At 40.3% G+C, this 24,322-nt stretch overlaps 1 protein-coding gene across 6 annotated transcripts in view; it reads right to left on the minus strand.

Annotated features, from left to right (window-relative positions):
- Positions 1–24,322, minus strand: part of DNM3 (dynamin 3) — a 168,933-nt gene that overhangs the window by 63,480 nt on the left and 81,131 nt on the right. For all 6 annotated transcript variants that reach the window (XR_013775250.1, XM_079313623.1, XM_079313622.1 and 3 more), the window contains one exon: positions 2,425–2,534. Coding sequence is in view for 5 of the 6 variants with exons in the window: in XM_079313623.1 (XP_079169749.1) it covers positions 2,425–2,534 (110 nt within the window). In the remaining variant the exon portion in view is untranslated. The remainder of the gene's footprint in view (positions 1–2,424; positions 2,535–24,322) is intronic.

The raw sequence follows: 24,322 nt of genomic DNA on the forward strand, positions 1-24,322 counted from the left end.
TGTGCTATCATGGAAGCTGGAACAGATGATTTTGCCTTTGTTCTTTAACGATCTACATCTTAAATTGCAAAATGGTTCCATAAGCAGAACCCTCAGTGGGCAGACTTCGAAAGCTGATTTCTTTCTCAGTTGCTAAGGTTGTTTTAATTAAGAAAAGCAACCACTCCAGCACCCCCCAACAAAAAACAACAACAAAAAGTCAGCTAGAAACAAAGTTAATTTTTTACATGATCTTTGAAAAGCAAGCCATACTCACACACACACATCAGAAACCAGGATTCAGCAGATTACCACAAAGTAAAACAACAATAAGAATTCTTATTTCAATGCATCTTTATCAATTCCCTTTTTCCCTTCCCTTAAGAATGTGGGATAGGAGACAGAGTGCCCAGCCAGATCACTCTACTTGAGAACCAATATTCCTATTTTTGCTGACACATCCAGGAATTCAGGTATCAGTGGAAAGTGATACTAATCTTGTTTTGATCAATTTGTGCCAGGAGGCAGATTTTTAAAAATATCAAAACTCAGTTGGTTTACAGTAACAGAGAAACTGCTATTTTAATTAGAATTCAATAAATATTTCTTCAAAAACAACTTCTGTCCCCCATAAGGCTGCAAGCCTGATTTCATGATCTGCCTCTCCCAAGGCAAAGGTATTTTGTGGTCTTACTGCTGTGCTGTCATGTCTTAACATGCCCATATGAATATAAGGATGTTTTTAGAGCAGCTTGCAGAGGCTGCAGGGTCTGCTCAGAGCCCAAAGAGGCAGGGCTATTACACACATGGCAAACATTTTAGACATCTGATTTTGAAATCCTTGATGCCTAGTAAGGATGAAGATGAAGCAAAAATGTGAATATACCAACCAAATAAATCCGAAACTTGCCAATGGAAATACTTATCTTGGATTTTCACAGCAGTTCAGTGACTGATATTTAGGATGAGGATAATATTCAAAGCCATTAGTCGAACCAAAGGAGAAACAATGAGCTAAAATTAACAAATTTCTCATGGAAGTAACCTAATACATACAGCTGCTATCAAAGTTACCTTTCTTGATGGATGTACACACAACACTGGGATGATCCACACATAACTACAGCAAGAATCATCTGAACTACATTCATTTCCAGCATCCAAAGATCATTTATGTTTTTAAGAACATGAAAAGCTTTTCAAAGTTTTTTTCTGTGCTCCAGAAATGGAACTGGTGGAGCATTTGAAATGTTATTCCCAGCTAGTATGTGTGTGACATGCTTTCAAAGGGCATCTCCTGGCAGACCATGTCCCCTTGCAGGCTGGCTGAGGTGGCAGCAGGCAGGGGCAGAACCTTCCTGGGCTGCTCCAGGCTGACACTGACATCATGTCCTCACATTTCTGGGGTCAGCAGAAATTCAGCAGCCCAGAAATCCCGTGCTTTGCTTTTGCTTTGCAGGAGGGAGGGGCACTCCTCGCTTCTGAAATTCTGGCCACTATTCCTGGCCAGTTTGGGAGCAGAGACAGCTGCCTCTGCAGAGAGCCACATCCAGCCCTCATCATCTTGAATATCTGAAGGTAATGCCAAGCTTTGGTGATGTGAGGGAAAAGCAGGTGTGAAGGAATTTAGCAGTAGAGGAAAACAAGGATATCTATCCATGCTACCCTTGCAATTCAATTTATTTATTTCCCTGAAAAAAAACTTACAGAATTTGCCTCTTACCTGCTAAAATTAAATTCTACTGAAACAGCTGCAAATGCAACTCTCCTCCTCAGTTAAAAAAAAAAATAAAATTTACACATCACTTTTATGTCTTTTGTAATGTTTAAGGAAACTGTTTGTGCACAGTAATCTGAACTGGCTGTGCAACTGGTTGTATCTTCCATAGAGCATCTGCACCACTTAAAACAGAGAGGAGTCTGAGAGGAAAAGTGCGGGGCAAAAACTAAAAAGCAAAGATTTTATTAATTAGAGAAGTAGAAGAATCTAATTTTTCTCCATTCAGCAGTGTTTAAACCCAAACAAACAATCAAATGAGTCCCAAGATTAGTGACAGGCAAGATTTTCCACTGGAGAAAGTGAAAAGCAATGACGCTTTTGTGATTTACACCAGTTGAATCTGGTCACAAGGTACAGAAGTCATGAATGTTTTGGTAAGGCTAGGTGACTGCCAAATAAAACAAAAATAGGATCAGGAGATGATTTTTCAGCCATAAGGAAGGACTGGCTGACTCATCATGGAGCTGTTTCACCCCACGAGTGGCTCGGAGGACACCAACCTCTCATCCCACGGTTATGCAACAGCAAAGCAGCAGATAAATCAAGAATATCAAGACCTTGTGTACTCAACATGGTGGAAACAGCAGAACTGCACTCACAGTTATTAAAATACTCAGCTAGATCCCATTGGATAGAAGAATCTGCAGAATAGCACCTTTTCTTACCTCTGCTCTGTGTTAAACAAAGCAAAGATGTGTTTGCTGGACATGAAGCTCTTTTCAACATCTCGCACTTTCAAGTTGTCCAAAGGCAGCATATACTTCTTCTCTTTTTCCTAGAAGAAAAAAATGGATTAAAACAACACTGTGTGAGAAGAAGGCTGATGTCAGCAAGCTCTGTTGAGTTGGTAATGACCTTGGTCCATTTGTTATCAAAAGGAAATACCCAAATTTAAATGTCTGCTTATCTTTCATAGACCTACCTGCAAGAGAAATGAAACCTCAGTTTCAGTTCTGTTTTTCACTGACCCTTTTAAAACATTTCCTAATAAAAAAATTTCACCTTAAACACATAAACATCTACATTTGTTATTTTTCATTCCTCTGAATTCTAAAAAGGCAAGGGTCACACTTAACTAAAATAAAAGTGTCTGATCAAAAAAGAACTCTTCTATGTCTGCACAGCAAGTGAAGTAACTGGTGACATAAGTTCATCTCTACTTTTGTTGCTATTATTAATTAGGTAAGCATGGCATTCAAAAAACCCACACAGAAACTTTCACTCTGCCAGTGAAAAATACAAAACCCATACAAACCAATCAAAATAGTACCACGTACAAACAAAATCAGACTCTAATCTAACCAGCTTATTTCTCCAAATAGGAATGAGTTTTTCACTCTTGCTGAAGCCAACTCCTTTGCAATTTCATCACAAGCCTCATTTGCAGCACAATCACTGTAATTTCACCTTTCCCAGGTTTCTTCCTTCCTCTCACTTCCAATTAAAACTAGCAACACTCCCAAGGTCATTTATTATGTCAGAACAAAAAACCCCTGAGATTATTAGCTGCTTCCATTGTGTGAAACTTCTTCAAGTCCTTGCACTGATGGATAAACTGAAGCAAATCTCTCCAGTTTGCTTTGCAAACACACCTGGTGTTAAACAGAAGGGTCCAAAGCCAAGAGGCCATCTTCAAAGCCCTCATTCTGGGATTGCATATCAGGATAGAACAGCTCACAGGGGTATTAACACAGCACCCCTGAACAGCTTCTGAAAGCCATTAAGGCTTTACTGTTAAGGCTGGTGCCCCTATGGCAGCAGTGGAGTGCAGAGAGGCTTTATGCCCTGGAATTCTTCCACTGGATGTTAATGGGATTTTGTGAATTTGGCTACCCAATGACCCTACAGAACTTCAAAAAATCACCCAAGCTGGAGAGCTTTGATTCCTTTACAGTCCCTTATCAGCATGAAGCAAAGCTGAGTGGTCTCTGCCCAGCCACCAGAACCCGCTCTGAAGTCCAGCACCACTGCACTCCCTGAAGTATTCTGGGCTGGGATACTGCTCATGGGGGCTGGCTCAAGGAAGGAATATGCATGGCACAACAGTTTACTGGATGTCATGAGCCAGGACAAAGGACATACCAAACCAGGACTCAGTCTTCTCTGGATGTGTTTCCCAGAATACACCAAGCAACTTGCAGGGCACAGAACTGGAAGATGTGATGATGTCCTGGCTAGGCTGAATGTGTGTTCTGTGAGGGCAGATGCAATTCATCTTGGCTGAGCTTCAGCAGATTGCAAAACTAAGCTGGATGAGAAAGGCCCTAAGAGTGAAACTATAAAAATACTGTGACATGGCCAACAAAGGCTTGCTTTCCTAGACAGTCTCCTAGCAGGCCTCAGGAGAGGAAAAAGCAGATTTCAAAAGCCCTTCTGGAAAAGCACAGTTTCTCTTGTTTGAGCTACAAACTCAAACTGTATTCTCTTGTTGAATACAAAGGCTGTCAAATTCAGTGTATTACATAGAAAGCATCTGATGGATTCTGAAACTGCCTCTATCTTAACCACCCTAGAAATTATCCTTCACAAAAGAAGATACATAGGTATACACTTCACTGTCTCATTTAACACCTGCTCCAGGATTCCAGTTCTGTGCCACTCTGTAGCTGCTTATCACAGTTCAGATCTGTATTCTGCTTCCAGAAAATCTGTATGGTCTAAAGTCTCCCAGCAGGGACTGTACACTATCACCCACTCAGTGAGAATTACCACTGAGACTAATAAAACTAAGCCATGCAAATTCATAACTTATCAATAAAAGAATAAATAAGAGTAAAAAACCTAATAAAGATATTATAAATATTTATGTATGCAAATTAGAAGCACCTAACCTCTAACACTGATTTGTATTGACATCATCTGTTTTGCTATTAGAAATTTATATCCTAAGTAGGATAGTAAATAAAAGGATAACAGTGTATTAGTTCTGCTGCCATGACAAAGGGACACACACTTGAAAAATATTCCAGCAGATAATTAAACTTTGTATCGAAAGCAAGTATTTTTTTTCAGCTGAAAGCTGGACTGCAAGGCAATATAAGATACTTTGTATTCTACTTCAAAAACTTAAGGCAGGTTATATATAAAAAAAAAAAAATTTTGGGCAGATATATTCCATCATAGCTAAGAAAAAAAGCTCCAAGAGAAGTTTAATTTTTTTCTTTAAAACTAATCTTTCAGTATTACAGAATAGGCTTACCAAAACTTAGTACTCAATTACAGAAAATTTCAGAAGTTTTTGATGACACTATTTATTGACAAACCAAGCAACCAAAGATGAATAAAAATAGAAACTGATGAAAAAAACTATACCAAGAATCTGATTGTCTAAACGAAAATTCCACAAGCAGGAAAGTTATATAAATGTTTGATGCCAAACTGTGAGAAAGTGTTTCTTCTGCAGCCACCAGGAAAAAGGAAATGCCTACTGAAGGCTAAGAAGTGGTTGGTATTTATTTACATGGCCTCCTACCCACACGCTGAGACAGGGCAGTTTCCAAGAAAGGGAAATCACAGGGTGCCTGTGCTTGAGGCAAACAGAGTCACACAGGAGAGATCAGAGCTAAATACTGCTTAATTCCAGGAGAAAGGTATTACTTGGACATAAAAGTGTGGCAGCAAAATTCATTGCAGTTTTTTTCCTCTCCAAAGTGGGAGAAAATATACAGAAATGGAGAATGAGCCCAACCTTTCAGCCTAAGCTCAATGAATGTTATGGTAGGGCAAAAAAAAAAGCTCCAGCCAGGATTATTAATGTATGTTTCCCATCCTGAGAAGCTGACAGCATCAGAAACAGGGAATGCATGAAGCCTGGGAGGAATGGGGCTAGGCACACTTCAACGAGTGACTACATGCACATAACTGTGGGTCCAGTTTGTCCCCCTCAGCATTTGTTCTTTCTTATTTATAGATTTTTATTTTTATAAAGGGGCAGAGAACTTAAGCGTGACATGAAGGGGAAAAACCAGCACATGCTGATCTCACGTAGAGACTGCGCCTCTCTTTTTCCAGAGTAAAGGAGAAGAAGGAAAAAGTGGGAGGTAGAATGGCCCATTCCTGTCCTTGTGACATGAAAAAAATTCCCCATACTCCACCTTAGAAAAACAAACAAACCTGCTGGCCTGGGGAGGCTTTCCCACCCTGGAGACGATGTTTCACTGCTCATGGGCATAAGTAGCACTCACATCCTTAATGGACCAATTCTGTTCTCCAACAGGCAAGGGAGCTGCCAGGAACTGACAGCATGATGTAAATATGCCATATTACAACTGCCCCTTCCTTCTGCACTGTTTAAATGTACTAAAAATAAATACTGCTCAAGTCCAAAATGGCACAAGGGATACAAAAAATACAACAGCAGCTCCCCTTCCCCCAGCAGGGTCTCAGCCAGCACTTCCAGGCTAATGAACTCCATTGCATTTTCAGCCAGGGGCAGAAACTGCTTCAGAAAGTGTTCTGTTCTTTTGGAACTTTCAGGCTCAGTCAAAACAGCAAAAAAAACCTTGGACACAACATCAACAAGCTGGATGATAAGAGGAACAGAATTCCTTTGCTTCAAAGAAAAGAGATTAATAAGTGACTTCAGTTTCCTCCAGTTATTAAAGGTGGCTCTTTTGTCACTTCAGGCTGGCTAAGGCTCAGCAGCAGCCCAGGCTCTTCTCCACAAGAGAACAGAATTAAAGTTTATGCAGCACAATTCAAGCACACAATGCTCAGGTTCTGAAATGCAAGATTGAGCCAAGCATTGGCCCAACTGCACTTTCAGCTACACCAAGAGAATTGAGCTGGTTTGCTCACCACTTACCAGCACCTTATAGAACACCAGCTTTGAAATGGAGGGTCATGACACCAACCAAAACCTGTCTGTGTGGGGACCTCAAGTTCAAAGAGATCAAGCACCCAGCTGGAAGCACAGGCCATGCTGGAAAGGTTGGAACAAAGGCTGGTTTACAGCAGCATCCATTCTCTGCATCAGCTCAGAGTACAGATCTCAGGAGTGTGTACTGTGCACTGAGAGCAAATGTAGATATGCACAAAATGCCTCGGCCATTAGTGTGAAGCATTAAGCATTGATGAGGCAAAAGAGTGAGCTGCTTTAAAATCATAAACTGAGGAAGAACAGCTTTGAAATAAGGCTGGGGAACAGCAGATAAAAAAACTTAGCATTTCAACCTCTGGACTAGGTTTCCAAAATGACACTGTACTGCTCTCTGGATTTGTTTGTGCATTCATACTCAGGGATACTCACAGGCACCGATGATGCCCCCCAGCAGGGCATCATTAAATATCCTGCAACCAGGATATTTATATAAATACATACATTTAAAATAAAAAAAGCTGTGGGTGGAACACCCAAGTCAAGCAACTGCTTTGCAAAGCAGTTAAACAGCAGAGGCAGAAAATAATCCCAAAGCAAAGATATTCTATAGTACCATACCATTTTATATAGCCAGAGCAATATCCACATTCCACAGAGACACAAGAAGCAGTGACTTGTGAACCTGCTGAGCCAGAGTGATCTGCATTGTAGAAAGAAGAAGAGAAATACTAGAAGTGTAAGGAACTGCTGGTGGTCTGTGCCTGTTTACTCCCAAAAAGGAAAGGCTCAGCCTTGTTTACACCTCGCAGCTCTGGCTGCCAGTGCAAACAGCCTACTCTGTGGCATTTGATGAAAGTGAAAACTATTTAGATGCTTCATAGAAACCCTTACAGAATTCAAATCAAAGGATTTAACATATTCTGACTTTAAATATACCCAAGAGAATTTTCCTGTGTTTCTGGTTCAGTTTGTATTTCTCTCTCAGTTGACAAAGCCACACAACATCTTCACAATGGTCTCTGCTCCACCACACTTGGCTTTAAAGCATACTTTGAAAAATGAAGCATGAGATTCTCAGACACTACTGCAAAATTCTGAAGAAAAATAAAGCAAGTTGTTTTATTACAGCCTACTTAGCAGCATGGGATTCAGGCCTGAGCATGCTCTTGGGTACAGATGCAGAAAACATAATTCTAATGTGTCTATAAAATGAAGAAAGGGCTGCTTTACCAGAAAAACAATGCATACCTAAATATTCTAACATTTTTATGAAAAGCACTGCAAAAGAAAACTTAATATGTTGCAGATGAGAACATGTTTCTTCCATCTATGCACCTCTCCCCTCCAGCCTTCTAGAGTAAACTCCAAATTGAAAAACTCACTACAAAAATGTAACAATGGCTCAGGCTGATAAGCTGGGCTGTTAGAACAGAGCACATGGCACAGAGCACAAATACCAAATCTTATATTTCTTCAAGTCTTACAAGTCTTTATCTTTTGCCATGGTCAAAATATTGAAAAGCTGAATATATAAATAACTCAAAGCTGAAAATGCCAAACTTGAAACCATAGCTGAAAGAAAGATCTCATGATAGAACCAGGTATTTCAGGTTTTAGTTATTAATATATTTTTTTATTATTATTATGCATATTTCTGGCACTTGGAATTTTTTCCCAATCTTTTGGTATCTTTTTCCACAATGTATTCTTAAAAAAATTTTAGACTCTTGTTATATCTCTGTTGTTCCTTCAGAATTCAGATATGGGACTAAAGCTGATGCTAATGGTAAGTCAGTCCTTAGTCTGGTCTTATTATTCATTTTACAGAGTGTCACTCATTTCCCAGAGTGTCTTTCCTCTCCTAAGAACCAGCATTATATTGTTTTCTGCACTTTTCTTTTGCCCAAATTTCTTCAGGAATAGAAAAACAAGAGTTTGCAACTCCACATTTGAAATACTTCAACAAGAAATGGTCACTTGCCTGTTCCTTGAAAGCAGTATTCTATCCTTTCAAGACTTTCTATCCATTTCAAGACTTCTCATCCATTTCAAGACTTCTCAGAAGGACATCAGAACAGGGTTTCTCCACATCACTATTTTGCAGCCCAGGTTTCCAGGGAGCTGAAGCTGCAGTTTGAATTCCTACAGCACACCCCAAAGCAGAACCTTGAAACCCTCCTGCTCAGAGCCAGGCAGCCCCAGATTCCTCCTTCTCCTTACCTGGAAGAGAGGATGGGCACAAAATCCTTGGGGAGCAGCCCAGGCTGGCCATGAAATGGGAGCTGACAAACCTGCTGTACCTGGCTAATTCCATGGAGCTGCTGCCTGTACATCTTTCCCCCGTTTCCCTCAGGAACAAGGGAATGCTGTCTAGGCATCCCATTGCAGAGTCTGGATGGCTTTAATAAATTTGAAAAGAATCTTTTAAAAAAAATGAAATCTAATAATTCCACTGGTACTCCCCTCTGCCTTTACATAATCAATGCATCAAACACAAGGGCAATAGTTTCTGGAATACATAACAAATTCAGTGTTAAGTTTGCCCCTCTCCAAAAGAGGTGTTTATTATCACAAGTGAAGAGCTGGTCTTTCACTGGTCTGTGCTGTCAGTAAAAGGATCAATCTGAGAAAGAGCCTGATGAAGAGGAAATCTCTGTTTAGCTCCTATTAGTTAGGATCTTGAAAGGTCATTTTGAATTTGGGAAATCTTGCCTGGGAAAGAAGCCAGCAATTCCTCTGAACTGAAGTGATGTTGGCATATAAAACTCAGAGAAAGCCCCAACTGATGAACCAGTGACAGTCTGGAAAAATCCTGCTGGATGTGCCAAGTGGCTGCTCCAAAGGTAGAGGGGGATAAATGTATCCCTTGACCTTTTCATCCCTTGCTACAAAGCCTTCTTAGGACAGCTTGTTTTTCTCTGCTGGTGCTCAAGTTTTTGTTTTTCACTCCTCACCTCTGCAGACCATCCAACAACCACAGTGGTTTGTGGGAGCAGCAGTGCAGGATGAAGGGCTTTGGAGCAGCATGTGTGTGCTGGCACAGAGGGACAATGACACATCAGGCTCTGTGAGATCAGGCTTCTCTGTTGGCAATTTGCACTAACAGTTTTGATTATCACACACACATGTGTGTGTGTATAAAAATATTGTGGTTTATATATATATGTATATATGCACGCATGTTTTGGTGATGGATTTTTTTTTTTATTTACAGAAAAAACATAATTCTTGAAACCTCTTCTCTTTGAATTGAAGTGCAGCTCGGATTTCAGTCTCAGAAAAGTGATAGTCTGGATGGATGAACCTCTCTAGCTCTAATAATCTCTTGCATTAGGAATACTAAGATAATACAGAAAAAAAAACCTATTAGGTTGCACTGTGTTTTCAGCTTCCTCCATGTCCTTAACTTGAAGATAGAAAGAGAATCTTTCATTTATTAGCTTCCTGACATTCCTTGGTAGGTACATGAAGAAGGAGCACCTTTGATACAGAACCTTTTTGTCTGCTGGAAAGGCATTTCCTAAAACTGCTCTGGCTTTTTTATCTATTTCAGCCTCTCTAAAGTGAACCCTAGAAAAGCTCAAACCCAGGAAGCCACCAGAGACCTTTCTCTGGGTACCAACTGAAGAATCTTCAGAGACCCTACATCCTTTGTGTATGCAGAAAAAATCTTTCCTGCAAGATGTAAAATGATAAATATGCAATTACATAATTCTGTAAAAAACATTAAGCAGGATTTTCCTGAGGTGATGCATCTGTCTCTGCAGGACTCTAAACATGCAACATAAGGCACACAGGCAAATTAGCTCATGGCACTTATGCTGCCCTACTTGCTTGTTATCATTAAAAGCTTTCAGACAGCAATCAATTTCACTGTGCTGGAGATTACTGCAAAATGCATTAAGAAGTTCACGCCTGTGGCAATGGTCACTGAAAATATTTTGGAAAGCATCCCAGAAGTATAAGACTTTTTCCAGACATCCGAGAGAAACTGTGCTGTGACAGAGCTTCTGGTGTCAAGACTTCTCCCTCAGCACCCCTTCTCTCTAGTTGCTTTTTTTTTTTTATAGCAGCACTTTTTGAAAGGTACATTTCAACTTTTTCCTTTTTTTATTATTTTCTTTCTTTCCTTTTTTTTAAATCAAGCCAAGATACTTGGTTCATGGAAAACATTAACTTCTGAGACAACTGTCTGAAGCTATCTCCTTCCTTGCTCTACAGCATATGTATAAATATATTTTAGCTTATCAATTTCATCAAAGAAAAACTGTTGCATTGTAACACAAGTGATAAAATCACCTGACCTGACCATCCTATCACAATAACATATTTGGGATTTTTTCTTTTGTAAAATAAGTAGCCCTGGGGATGTTCCTATAATTAACAAACAAAGAAAACTGAATGCACCATAAGCACCAAGCACTATTTATATATTTCTTCTTCATATCAAAAATATTACCTTCAAATGTTTCAGATTACCTTCAAAGTCACATAATGATATCAAATCTTCAAGGGAGGGTTTTGAGATGCATCTCAGAATTTGATAAAAGATATCCTAAAATAATTACAGTGATGCACAGGAAAACCTGCAGTCCTTGGAAATCAATATTAGATTGAAATCTCCTTAGAAATATTCATCAGGAATGTTCCCATGAAGCTGTCTCAGACTGAAGCACTCCTGAAGCTCAGAGTCAAAGCTGCTCCTCAAACTGACCTTAAGTTTTCTCTGCTCTCCAACTCTCCTCAGCCAGAAGCCACCTCTGAATGTCCATCACCTGCCCAGTAAGTACTGAAATGTGAGTGGGGATTGACTCAACTCAAAAAATGGAACCTGACAAACAGAGGCACAGGAATGTGGAAAAAAAGGTTAGTAGAGCATCCAAGAAAATAGAAATTTTCCCAAAGATGCAGTGGTCCTCTGGTTCAACTTGAGGCTATTTCCTCTAGTCTTTGGTTGTCTGGGAGAAGAGACTGACCCTATGTGGTCTCCTTCCACATAGTTGTGGAGAGCAATAAGATCATCTCTGAGCTTCCTTTTCTGCTGGCTGAGTCACCCCAGATCACTCAGCCTCTCCTCACATGACTTGTGCTCCTTCACCAGCTTTGTTGCTCTTCTCTGGACTGGCTCCATCAAAGTTACTGCCATCAAAAAAGATGACAGCAAAGTGCCAGGCAGTGCTGGTCTCCTCCTGACTCTACTATAGGAGTGTGTGCAGAGGGAAGTGTGTGTAGAAGAGCTGCCAAATATGGTGGAGATTAATCTGCAGATGCTGCAGATTAAATATAAATCTCCAAGTGTTGCTCTTTCCTGATAATTCTATGTCAGTTTGTCATAGGCAGAAGTGTTTCATGGAGGACACTGGACACATTGCAAATAATTTTGATTTTTCTTTGATTCATTTATTTGATACCCTTGCAGCATAATACAGAAAGCAGAGGCTATGTTCCAGCATCACCCCAAGGGAAAGTATGTCAGCCTTAAAAACAGCCACCTGAAACAGAGGGACAAACTCCACTGCCTTGGCCACATGATCCCTTCAAATAGCCTGGCAGGTGCTGAACTCAGGCAGATACCCCAGCAGAGGGTAGCCCACTTTGGGGAAGAACACAGCAACCCCTCTGGAAGGATGGAGACATCCTCAAACTGAAATAACCACAGATGTTCAAGTGTTGTCCCTGCCATTTGTGTGGTGGCAGACCTTGGGTTATTCACTGATAGATCACCTTTGTCAGCTTCATCCAAGCCCACCCTTGCTAAATCTCAGTGAAGGATAACACCCCTAACACCATAGCCTTGGAGTCTGGCCATTCTTGGCACTGCTGGCAGCTCTCCTGCAGGCCCTGAGCAGATTGTGCCATGTCCAGGACAGATCATCCAAAGCTACCTTGGCAGCCAGCTCGAGCAGAAGCAGGCAAACAAACCCTCTGCAAGCACCAACTCACAGTGATGCCTTAAATTTTAGCTTCTATATTTTTCAGATCAGTACTGCTTCAGTGTATAACTCTAAAACTCCATAGCCTGTCAGCTACTGTTCTCCCATTTTATTCAGACAAAACCATTTCTCTCTCGGCTTGAAACTCAAGGACTGTTGTCTCAGGCTCTGAGAGGTGTAAACAACAGTGAAATGGGGGGGAAAGCTTGAAGTAAATGACTTCATTACCTGAAGCTGAAATTGGACAATTAACCTCTGATGTTCAAATACACCAAACTCCTATCTGTCTGAAAAACTCAAGACCATCATCCATCTTGGGTGTAGCATCTGTGAGGCTCCTGCACTGCCCAAGGTGTACCCTTTGAAGGCCTTTCAATAAATCCCTACTTTAATTTCTAACTGTCTAGCCTCTGTTCTAGGTAGCCTCTCCAAGGCATCAACAGCACATCCTCAGCCATGTGGGATCAGTTTCTGTGTCAGAGGCAACAGGCAGAGGTTTGTGCTGAGGCAGATGATGCACTGTCACAGCCAAGAGCTAGGAACAAAGCTGGACTGGCACTGAGCACTGCGAGGGGCACGGGGGGGAAGCGGGGTGCTGAAGTCAGGAGACAACATCTGGGATGCTTCTGGCTGCCAGATTCATTCTTAGCAAAGCAGCACCAAACTCTCAGCCCACCAGAGACTCCACTGTCATCCCTGGGAGTGACAAGCACAAAAACTGGGCAAGGCGAGTGTCTCTCCAGAGTATCAGCACCTGGGAACAGGCATTTCCCCGGCCCTTGCATGGGGGATGAGCTCCTCACTAACTGCCAGATTTAAGAATCTTACAGTCATATTCTTTGGCTATCCCAAAATAAGAACCTTACTAATAACTCAAAAGTTTTTTTAATTGTTTTTCTACTTTTCTCCGTATCTCTTCCCATCCACACTAATGCCAAACCTTGTCTTTTCTTGCAGTGACATTTAAAAATATGTCATTTCTCCTCTGTATAAAATAACATCATCTTTAAAGAATTCCAGTTCTCCCATGTCTGGATTCCTGCAATCAACTACTACTCTGATTCATACCTAACACCCTCTTTTATTCCATGCTGTTTGCTTAGGGAGGGAAATACACATTGAATACACCATTGTGTAGACTGAAAATTGTGTTAAGATGACAAACACCTGCATTTACTTAATCATCTCTGTTAAGATACTGTCAGTTGGCTTCCCCAAGAGCACAATTAGAAAGGAGCTCTTTCCTAAGGGGAAAAAACCTCTTACCCATGATCACAATAGCTGTAAGAACTATCTACATCATGCTCTAAAAATTTGTAACATGCAGCTTGGATAGCTATTGTTGGTGAAGTGATATTATGAAAATAAGATTTTTAAAGATTCAATAAACAAGGTGTAAAGTTTTGCTTCAGCAGTCCTGGCTACACGTGCTTAACCTCAATTGTTTCAAAGAAAGGTATGATGGCTTTGAAAGTCTGCAGGAGCTTGAGAACTCCACACAAAAAATGGTAATGCTGGAGGCAATTATTGCAAACACAGAAGGCAACAAAAAAGGTGCACTGAAATCCAAAAGTTGAAACATGCCTGCAAAAATGGTGAATTTTTACAGTATGCAGGCAAGGAAGATGAACACCACTGCCTCTGTGGAAGAAAGGGAAATATTTACTGTGCAGCACTTCCTCAACAGTGGAAGTCTTTACCAATGCTGACTCAAAATATTGGAGACTATCAATTCCCTGGCCCTAAACTTGCAGGACACTGTAACAATTGTAAAGAATCACTGTAGTGTACGGACACCAGTTCTACACAACACTGACATACGGCACTGAATTCCCAGACAGTCAGTCAAAGTTCTGGGCAGGAAACCAAATTCCATGGGTTTTTTTTTTTTTTTTTTCTTTAAACACTATGTCAAAACACCCCTATTACTCGTTACTTGTGCTTTGAAAGATATACTCCATTACTCCTCCATGTCGTTAGCTTTTACAGATACTGCAACCAACGAGGAGCTGCTGCTGGAAAAATCTATTACCACTGCTTTCTAACACTGACATTTTGAGAGGGTTTCCATGGGAAAGCAGCATGGTCACAAGAAAATTCCAAGTGAAAACTAGATAGCTAACTTCCAAATATACATTAAAAATGCAATTTCAGTAAGGAATCTAGAGCAGTGGAATGATCAAACTCCCAAGTCTATTTTTCACAAAGATGGTTCTATGATGGATTCTGAAAACTGAATTCATACAACTAAGTCTTACTCATGTAAACCATCTTATTAGCTGTATATAAGCTCATTTCACACACAGTTAATTCTGTTATCAGAGATCACCCTTTAGCATGTTCTAAAGCAATAAAGAACATTCTAGACAAACATTTTGTTTTCAGGACACTCAAAGATACAAAGCAGGGAGGACAGCTTATTGCAAACTGTCCATTCAATGAAATTTTAAAAATACAATGTAAAACAAAGAGAATAATTCAGCTAGTTCCCCTCTGGCCTTCAAAAGCCTCAAAAGTATTGAAATAAAATACTGAAATAAAAAGTTCATTAAAAGTGTTCTATGTCTGCCCAAGCAGTATTTTAACATCATATTCAGCAATTTGATTTTCTGTGATCCATTCTTTGCATTTACATTACTCAAACTAAATGTATATTTTAATTATTGTCTCAATTCATTCCTTTTGCTGAAATAATATTCTGTGCTCCTTTGAGGATATTCCCAAGGTTACAAAAACTAGATTGTCTAGCAGTTTAGATTTGTTTTAAATGTCTAATAATACATTATACTGAAATAGCTTGGAATAATGAGGGTTTTATACTAATACATTACCAAAATATAATTACTAGTAATTCCCAGGAAAGAAGTACAATAGACAAGACAAAATGCTTGTATATTTAAATAAATGCATTACAGAACTAATTGCCATTACTCAAAAAAGAAAAAAAAATCCTTCCCAAACCAAGTGTTCTAATTTACATTTGGAAAATTTACATTTGAAAGAATTTCCCACTCCCTAATGAAAACAGAAGACCTCAAAATGCTTTTCAATCTGCCCTGAAATTGTACTTTGGAAATGCCTCTGGAGAGAACCTAATTCAGAAAGGGAAAAATACAGTTTAGACTAAGAAGATGAAACTATGGTTTAAAATCAAATTCACTTGGCAGCTGCACAGAGCCTTTCCAGGTGAATCCAAGTCCCCTTGTTTTTCTTGCACTCACTTCCTTTTCCCATTCACCTCCCACATCTCCTGCAAAAGACATTCGGAGCAAGAAGTGTTTTTCAAGTTAGGAACTAGAGAAATGCAAAGATAACTCTGCCAGTTTGTGTGTGGACAAAGGCCACCACTTTTAGGTGCTTTTTGCAGAGAAGGGCACTGTTTGTAAAGTGACTGGAACTGTACACTGCACTCCTACAAAACTGACATTACCTCCTCCTAAAAGGGAAGTGAAAATGGGAATTTCTATCAGTGACCTCTGATATTTTCTGCAGGCATAAACAAAACCCCAGATCCTTTCAGAACGCTGAGACACAAGGTCACCTTGAAGACAAGCACATTATAGAATCCTTCTGCTCACTGAAAAGGAGGAAAATTTTATATACCATAACAAGCACATGCCCCTCAATCTAAAATAATTATACTCTAATTATAACAACACAGCCAAAAAGTCTTCATTATTTCATGATTTGGATCATTTAGCACAAAAGTTGACTGGTGTCAGGCGCTGAGTTCCGTAAGAAAACATTTCTAATTGATTTGAATTAGGCTGCAAATTCTCAGTTTACTCTGCTGTTCAAGAAAGTTCTCACTGCTTCAAAAGGAAAAAATCCTACCATAGAATGATTTGGGTTGGAAGGGAGTTGAAAGCTCATCTCATTCCTACTCCTTGCCATGGGCAGGGACACCTTCCACTATCCCAGGGTGCTCCAAGCCCTGTCCAACCTGGCCTTGGGCACTCCCAGGGATGGGGCAGCCACAGCTGCTCTGGGAACATGTGCCAGGGTCTCACCACCCCACAGGGAAGGATTTCTTTCTGATACCTGATCAAAACCCACTCTCTATCAATTTAAAGCCATCACCCTTTGTCCTATCACCCCAAGCCCTTGCCAAAAGTATCTCTCCAGCTCTCTTGGGGTTCCTTTAAGTTACACTTCACCTGCTCTAAGATCTACCTGGAGCCTTCTCTTTTCTCCAGGCTGAAGAACCCTAACTCACTCAGCCTGTCCTCATGGGAAAGGTGCTCCAGCCTTCTGAGCATCTCAATGGTCTCCTCTGGATGTGTTCAAAAAGAAGTTAATTACAGAATCACAACACTCCTTCCTCTGTTGCTCATGTCCTAAAGGGGAGTTGGGGCTGGAAGGGAGCAGAATCTAGCAAGGAGAACTATAAAGCAGTTCAGAGTACCTCAAAGATGAAAATGAGAAAGTAGAAAGACCAATTGATAAGTGTAACACATGGTGACCTGGAGAAGTGGCTGCAGAGGTGGGAATAAGGTTAAGAGAAGGTTATGGAAGAAACTGCTGCACAGTTATCTAAAATATCTGTAGACTGACTTAGTAATGGCACGCAAATAGGAAAAGCTAGAAATTTTTAATACAGAATCAAAATTACTACTTAATTGATCTAACAGAGATCTAGTGGAAGAATTCCTCTGGAAAAATGACATATCTTTATATTCTTGCTTAGAGAGTCAGACGGAAAATCATTGGAAAAGCATCATCTTTTATATCCAAAGCACATGGATTGGTGTGGGGTTGGCACAACAGAGAGTATTCCCAAAGACAATACAGCAACAAAGAACACATGCTTCACCATCACCTTTCAGTGATCATGATACAGATTCATAGTAGAGAATTTAACTAAAACAGACACACCATAGAAAAAGCTGACCTACTGCTTGGTTGAGGGAGAAACCCATTAATAGGCAATGTTGAGATGTTGAGAAAGCTGCAGTGTTCAATCCTTCCTTCACATTACTCTTCACCAAAAATTATTATGACTAGATATTAGGAAAATAAAATTAAGTTAAAGAAAAATGAAGCACTAGTATAAACTGCTAAGTTCAGTTAAGCCCCCACCCCATTCGTTCAGCTCTCTCTCAAGTGTCTCAGCTTTAAATCAACAGCCTGAAGTCATAAGAGAACCCTGCAATGATATGTGTAAACCTCTTATCTAAATTACAGAGGGAGAACAAAGCAGCAAACCTGACTTTAAATGCCCAAGAGCTCCTTGGAACTATGCCCTGCTCTTACTCTGCTATTTACACTGCAAGCAGCATCTCTGCTGTTCAAGATGACAGGCAGACTTCACCAAAAGGGAAGCCTGAGAGTCTCAAATGCTTTTGTATTTTAAGCACATTCTCTTTTCCCCTCTACTCCATCCTGGTACAGACAATTTTCCATGCTCTGGGTTTGAATTCACCAGCCCCTTCTCTCCAGAACTTTTCCAAGTCCCAGCTCCCACTCCATGGAAGGTGCTCAGGGTGGTGTGTTAGACACAGCTTGACAGAGGTGCTTGAGACAGGGACATGAGACAGGGGCTCTAACAACAGAACTAAACAAACTCAATTATCAGGAGTGGTGCAACTTCTTGTTCCTGTGGAGCTGGAGGGCACCAGCACCCTGTGCCTACCCAGCATGAGAACCCCCACTCTGTGGAATAAACTGCAAGTTCAAACCAAACTCAGGGAAGAGGAGCAAGTCCAGCTGAGCAGAGGCTCAATCCATAGAGGCACCTGGTCAACATCTGGATCTGCTCCAAAAAGCAAAGGGCTCAAGGCTCTGGGAAATAAAGCACCACGCCTTAATTCATCCCCTCCTGGCTGGGTACCAGCCTAGCCCAGGAGTAGCTACTCATCTTTTCCATTTGGTAGAGCAGGGTGTTGGTCCATCATTTCAGTGGCAAATAATTTACAGAAAAGCATCAATTCACGTCTCATATGAAGGCTACAGGAACTTGTGCATTGTACACAGCAAAGAAGATCCTAATGGAAATAAAGAAGAACTTAGAATTCTATGTTTCACATAGACTTGTGCCAATAAAGTGTTGGTTATTCCAAATTAAGCTTGCTATACAAACTGTCCCTAAACTATTGAGTACTTTTTTTTTTTTTTTTTTTTTTTTTGTAAGCAGGGAGAAGCACAGCTATAAATGTCTGAAGTCCTTGTCCACATTTTGACCTCAGATGCCTAAAGGCACTCGTTCTGCTCCCGCAGTGTGGAATGCCCTCCCACAAAGCACCCGTGTGGAATCTTCAGAGGCTAATTTCACAAAGCATCAGAAAAAGACATTTCTTGCTTGACTTTCTGCTGTTAGCAGCACAGCTTATTGACTACCTCTGTGGATGACTACACTTTGCACAGTATTTCATAGAGATGGGATTTCTTATGTGTAGTTAGCCATTACAAAAATCTAACTGAAAGTTTACAGTTGTCGACAATGAGACAAAGGAGGAAGACAAGTTCTCTTTATGTAGGGATGTATCTGTCTTCACAGTGAAAAAAGAAAATATTATTTTCACGAGGTTTACTGCAAATTTATTACAGCAATTAAACTGTCCAGTGAATCTGTCTGTATCAACTTATTTCCAGATCCAAAACCAGATGCAAAAACCACCTTTCATTTAATTTGATTATTCTAACTTGTGTAGAGTATGTAGAAACAGACATTTTGGCAACTGGTTGCTAATGAGCTTTCCTAACTCTTTAAAGCTGTTCTTGCAATGCTTTTTCTACAGTATTTACCAGAAAAAGCTAGTGATTAGAAAACAGTTAAAACCCTTGCTCCTCCTGCAGCAGAAATCACTCAGTCTCTCCTGCACAGAGAAGGGTTTTAGAAGCAGAGCTCCCTGAGAATCCACTTTGCTGCTGGCCATGGCTTCAGTGTGTTTGTCCTGCAGCTGCACAGCAAAGGGTTAGCAAAGCATCCACACTACAACGCCCATTGCCTACTCCACCCATGAGGGCTTCTAACGTTACCAAAAATGTGCAGGATTTTTAACCCACTGCTGGCCACTGGCATTTCAATGCTCAGAAAGTATTTGGTGTTGACTTTATGCATTTTGCAATGGAGCTATGCATTCTCCATAAAGATTAATTATTAAATGAAAGTCTTAAAGGGAAAATGCAGAGGTTTTTATGAGTGAGTTTGCAATCAAAGAGACATGTATTTGATGTTTTAATCTGAAACACAAAAAATTCCAATACTGTATTCAGTCATGTAGGGTTCTACCTGTTCCCTAAGCACTCACCTATCATTCTGTAGCTTTAACATTAATTTTCTGTGTTTGTGAATATTGTTTTCTCCCATATAAACAGAAGATGAAATCTAACAAGTCGCTGACTGTTGCATTTCCTCTGTGAAAGCTGATAAACAGAAGTTTCTTTAAACAAAGCACATACTTAAGCTATGACCTGCACTGATGCCAAGCATCCTTGAGACCAAGAATTCAGTGTGACTCAAGAAATCCTTTCCTATGGATGTTCCCAGCTGCATTAGGAAAGGAAGAAGGAACCTATGCAAGGAAAATAAAGTTCCATAAAGCCAGGGAGGGAGCCAAATGCTGCCCAGCCGTCTGCTGTGGGGGCTGCAGCACTCTATTAGATTTAGCTCCTCTTGAGCATCTGGCATTTGCTGCTTTGACAAACACACTGATCTGATTCAGGACAGGAATTGCTACTTTTCAAAATGCTGCCACATACACACTGACAAAACTGGAGATTTTTCTTTCCTTAGCTTTTTCGTTATGGTAAAGTTTCATTTACATCTACAAGATAAGAAAATTGCACACTGAAGTCTGATTTTATGTTGACAGTATCTTTTTAAAGTGAGTTTAACAACAAGATAAACAGAAGAATCAGAAACCTGATCATAGCTTTTAACTTTTCATCTTATGTTTTAGTTACAAGACTATTCCTTCTTGCAGAATGTTTAAAACACTACTCTGAGTTTACTTCTCACTTGTTCGCCAGGCAATAAAAATAAAAGGGCATTGCAAAAGTGGGAAATAAAAAAAAATAATTCAGATTAACAGATAGCACATTAGATATGCTTAGAAATATGCATTAGCACATGGGATGTCTCTTATAACAGATGATGGATCACATAAAAGCTACTCACACCAATGAAAGTTAAAGTCCATTTTCAGAAGCTTTATCAATAGCCTAAGATTGACAAGAAATTACATAGAAACAAAAAATAGAAGAGATACTGTACCCAGTCTCATCTCCACTGATTAATCTCACATTAATTAAACTAGAACATTCCTTATTTTCAGACTGGAGCCACTGCCATCTTTTACACTGATGCTTTTTACCATCCTCATAGTATCTCCAGTCTCTCTCACTTTTTAAGTGACTCCATGAATGAGAAAAATAACAAATTTCACTTTAACAGAACACAAGGGTACATTAACTGATACTTAAATGATTTCTTTCTAAGCCTTTGTTCTTAGCCTTTATAATGCTAAATTGTATCCCTATTCATCTGTAGCACAGACAGACAGTGGGACAGAACTCTCCTTTACTTGTAGTTAGTTTTTTGGCTAGCTGAGGCAGAAAAGTCCTCAGACTGTGGCTTTTCTTTTTCTTAGAATTGTTCTAACTTGCTCTGAGCTGAAGGCACAGAAGTTCACACCTGTGGCCCACCAGGGCCTGGGATGCTGCATTCCAAAATTGGAAGGACTTGTAGAAGACTAAAGGAGCCAACCTAGAGCTCATGAGAAAGACTTTCTAAATTTGCCATCTCTTCAGAACACCAAAAGGTTCTATTATTTATTATTATTCAATTTTTTGTGCTTGTAAGTACTTTACTTGTTAAATAAAGGGGGTTTTTTTTCACTTTTCTCCAAAAAAATCTTTTCCCAAACCAATTAGAAGAGAAGCCACTTAAATCTGTTTTCTAAAAAGACCCCATTCAGAAGTTTCCTCCCCAGTTTTGCCCTAAACCAAGACAGCCTGTTCCAGTATGTTGATCTTGCTGAGGCCCCACATTATAGCAGTCAGTAGAATAGATGTGTTCCAGCTAAGGCACCTGAAAGACTTGTTTATCTCATGGTCACCTTTCCTAACTAGAGAAGGGCCTTGGTCACTTATTCAAGATTGCCAGAAGCCAGGCAGCCAAGTGAAAGCTCCTGCAGACACAGCTGCAGCAGTCTCCATGCACAGAGTGCTCCAACCCCATCAGCACCAGACCAGCGTTACCAGAGTTCCACATTCATTATCTGCCTCCCCTTTCCCAGCTGCACCTGTGGGAGCTTCAGTGAGGACATTCTGAAGGTTTTTTGCTATTCTTGCTGCAAATGGCAGCAATTTTCAGAGACATGAGTGTTATGGGCTTCAGGACTATTCTCATTCCTCTCCAGTTGGATACACCAAGGTGACCATCAGGACAATCCACTGAGCTGTTCAGTGTAATATTCCACAAGAAGAGATGTTACTTTGCCAACCACAGGCACAGGCAGACAGCAAGACTTGAAATACAAACAACAATTCAGGACAAAATTCAACAACTCTATCTACGCCATGGGCAGATGCTGGTCTGTCCCTCAGTACCAGCAGAGAAAGGACATTAAGGCAAAAGAAAGTATTATGGGAGCTCTTCCAAAATGAGTGTATTCAAAAATGAGCCTCTCTCATTTGCCATTTTGAAGAGACAGAATGACTTCAAACACCATTCCTTTAAGGAATCTGTACATGAGTAAGATAAACCCTAAAAGAATGGAAAAGAGGAACAGTAGAGCACATCTACCACACAATTCCCCAATGGCATGTTATCAACAAATCAAAAATAGTGATGCCTTTTCTCTGCAGACCAGGATAAAATTACCCTCAAAGATGTACAGGAGAAGAACCCAGATCTTTGGAGCAGAACACAGAAATGATTGTGACAACTACCAGCCTGACATACTACCCAATTTTCTGATCCCCTTCCTCACAGCTTTTGCTCCAGTGCATATGTTGTATTCTGACTGCCAAGACAATAATTTACTCCCCTTAGCTACTAGAAAATACCCTTCAAAAATTAAATCATTATTTAAAACCACTGGAATATTTAATAGGCCAGCTCACTCACTCAAGCTACTAACAAAAGCAATTAACAAAATGTTTCAGCCAAAAATGTGCTATAGTTATTATATTTCTTACTTGTGGTTAATGAAGAGAGATGGCTCAGCAGAACTCAAGTCATATTCTGATTACTGGTAAAAATATATATTCAAATGTGTGGGTCTATGATGCAATGGGAGCAGAGAAAGGCAGGTCTGAGATGCAGATTCTGTCACCCTACTGTTAACTCAGGATTGGTAACAGGACTGTTACCAACACCTGCACTGTGGGAACATCTGTGCAACTGCACAACAAACTGCATGGGCTAGTAACAAAGGTGTGATCAGACTAGGTAGTTTAGTAAGATTTAAAGTCCATTGAAAGGACAGATTCCTCCCTCATCACTATTATTTCAGTTTCTTCTCCCCTGCCTCCAAAATCCACAAATCTCAAAGATCCTCTGCTAGACTGCCTGACACTGGCAGAGAATCCAGCCTCACCTGTGCTAAGGGCAGAGAACTCAGTGCAGGAAGTCCTGCTAGATTGCTCTTTGTCACCAGGGTATCATTCTACACATGGCAGCTCTGAACTGATTGAAGAACTGGGACAGATCTGCTTCCAAAGGGCTACACCCAGGTTAGTGAGCCCTGAATTTTAATCAGGTTATCAGCACAGGTGACTGAAATACAGCTGAGCAGGAGATATCTGGAATATCCTCTGATCAGCTGCAGCAACTCCAACAGCACTTAGGCATTACTCTATTACTCCATCAGCTCTCAGGCACAAAAACCATTTCTCAGGTCTGTCCAGCACACTTCAGACCAGCTCCCACAGACTGAAAGATCACAAAGAGCAGAAACGTGACCGTACCTGCTGAGAGAGCTCTGTTACAGAGTTCCACAGCTCAGCACTAGAGGCACCACATCCCACAAGCAAGAGCACACAATGGAGCTTGGAAAAGCATGCAATAATCACTGTGGTATGCATGAACCCCTGAGAGGATCCAACAGTCCTGGACAATTTGGGCTGGCTCCAAGCTGTTTGCAATAATTATTAACTAGAGCTTTGGGCAGCGTCTTGTAGGTTTGTTTTTTTGAACACTGCAACTGAAGTCAGTTCTTCTTTAATTTACATGGGGCTTGCTACTCTAACCAGGTGGTTGTGATTTGCAGGGTTTTCTCAACACTTGCTTCTCTTGCTGCTTTCTTCCCCTCAGCTTAAGGTTCATACTGTGTTTTTGTTCAAGGGGTTTTTTTGTTTTGTATTCAGATTGAAGTTTAAAAGCATGTGATAACTTACCCCTGTTTTTTGCCTGGTTTCTAATTAATGCCATTAAATACCACCCAAAAAAGATACAAGGTGATCTGAATCTTTGTAAAAATTAACCAAGAAGTGCAATAATTGTGAAGGTAGGTGAAAAATTTACATGACCCATCTCTCCACCAAAACATACTTTGTTAATAAATAAATTCAGAAGAGAGCCTTAAAGATCTTTTGGAGGCCACTGGTCTCATAAAATAATAGATTTGGAGTTCTCTGGTTGAATCCATGATATAGAGGGAGGGGCATGTAACAGATATCCCTTGTGAATAGTAAGGTGGGAAGTGATTTCATATTTTATTAAATTAAACAGCTGTGGGAAGCACAAAGGACTGGGAAACAACAAGCTGGAAAGAAAGCACAGTACCTGTGTGATCACAAAAGACATCACCATTTGAATGCCTATATTTGTAATGCAACCATAAAACCAGGCCAGTTTCATCTTTG

The sequence above is a fragment of the Erithacus rubecula genome (genome assembly GCF_903797595.1).
Source record: "Erithacus rubecula genome assembly, chromosome: 10".
NCBI classification, from domain to species: domain Eukaryota; kingdom Metazoa; phylum Chordata; class Aves; order Passeriformes; family Muscicapidae; genus Erithacus; species Erithacus rubecula.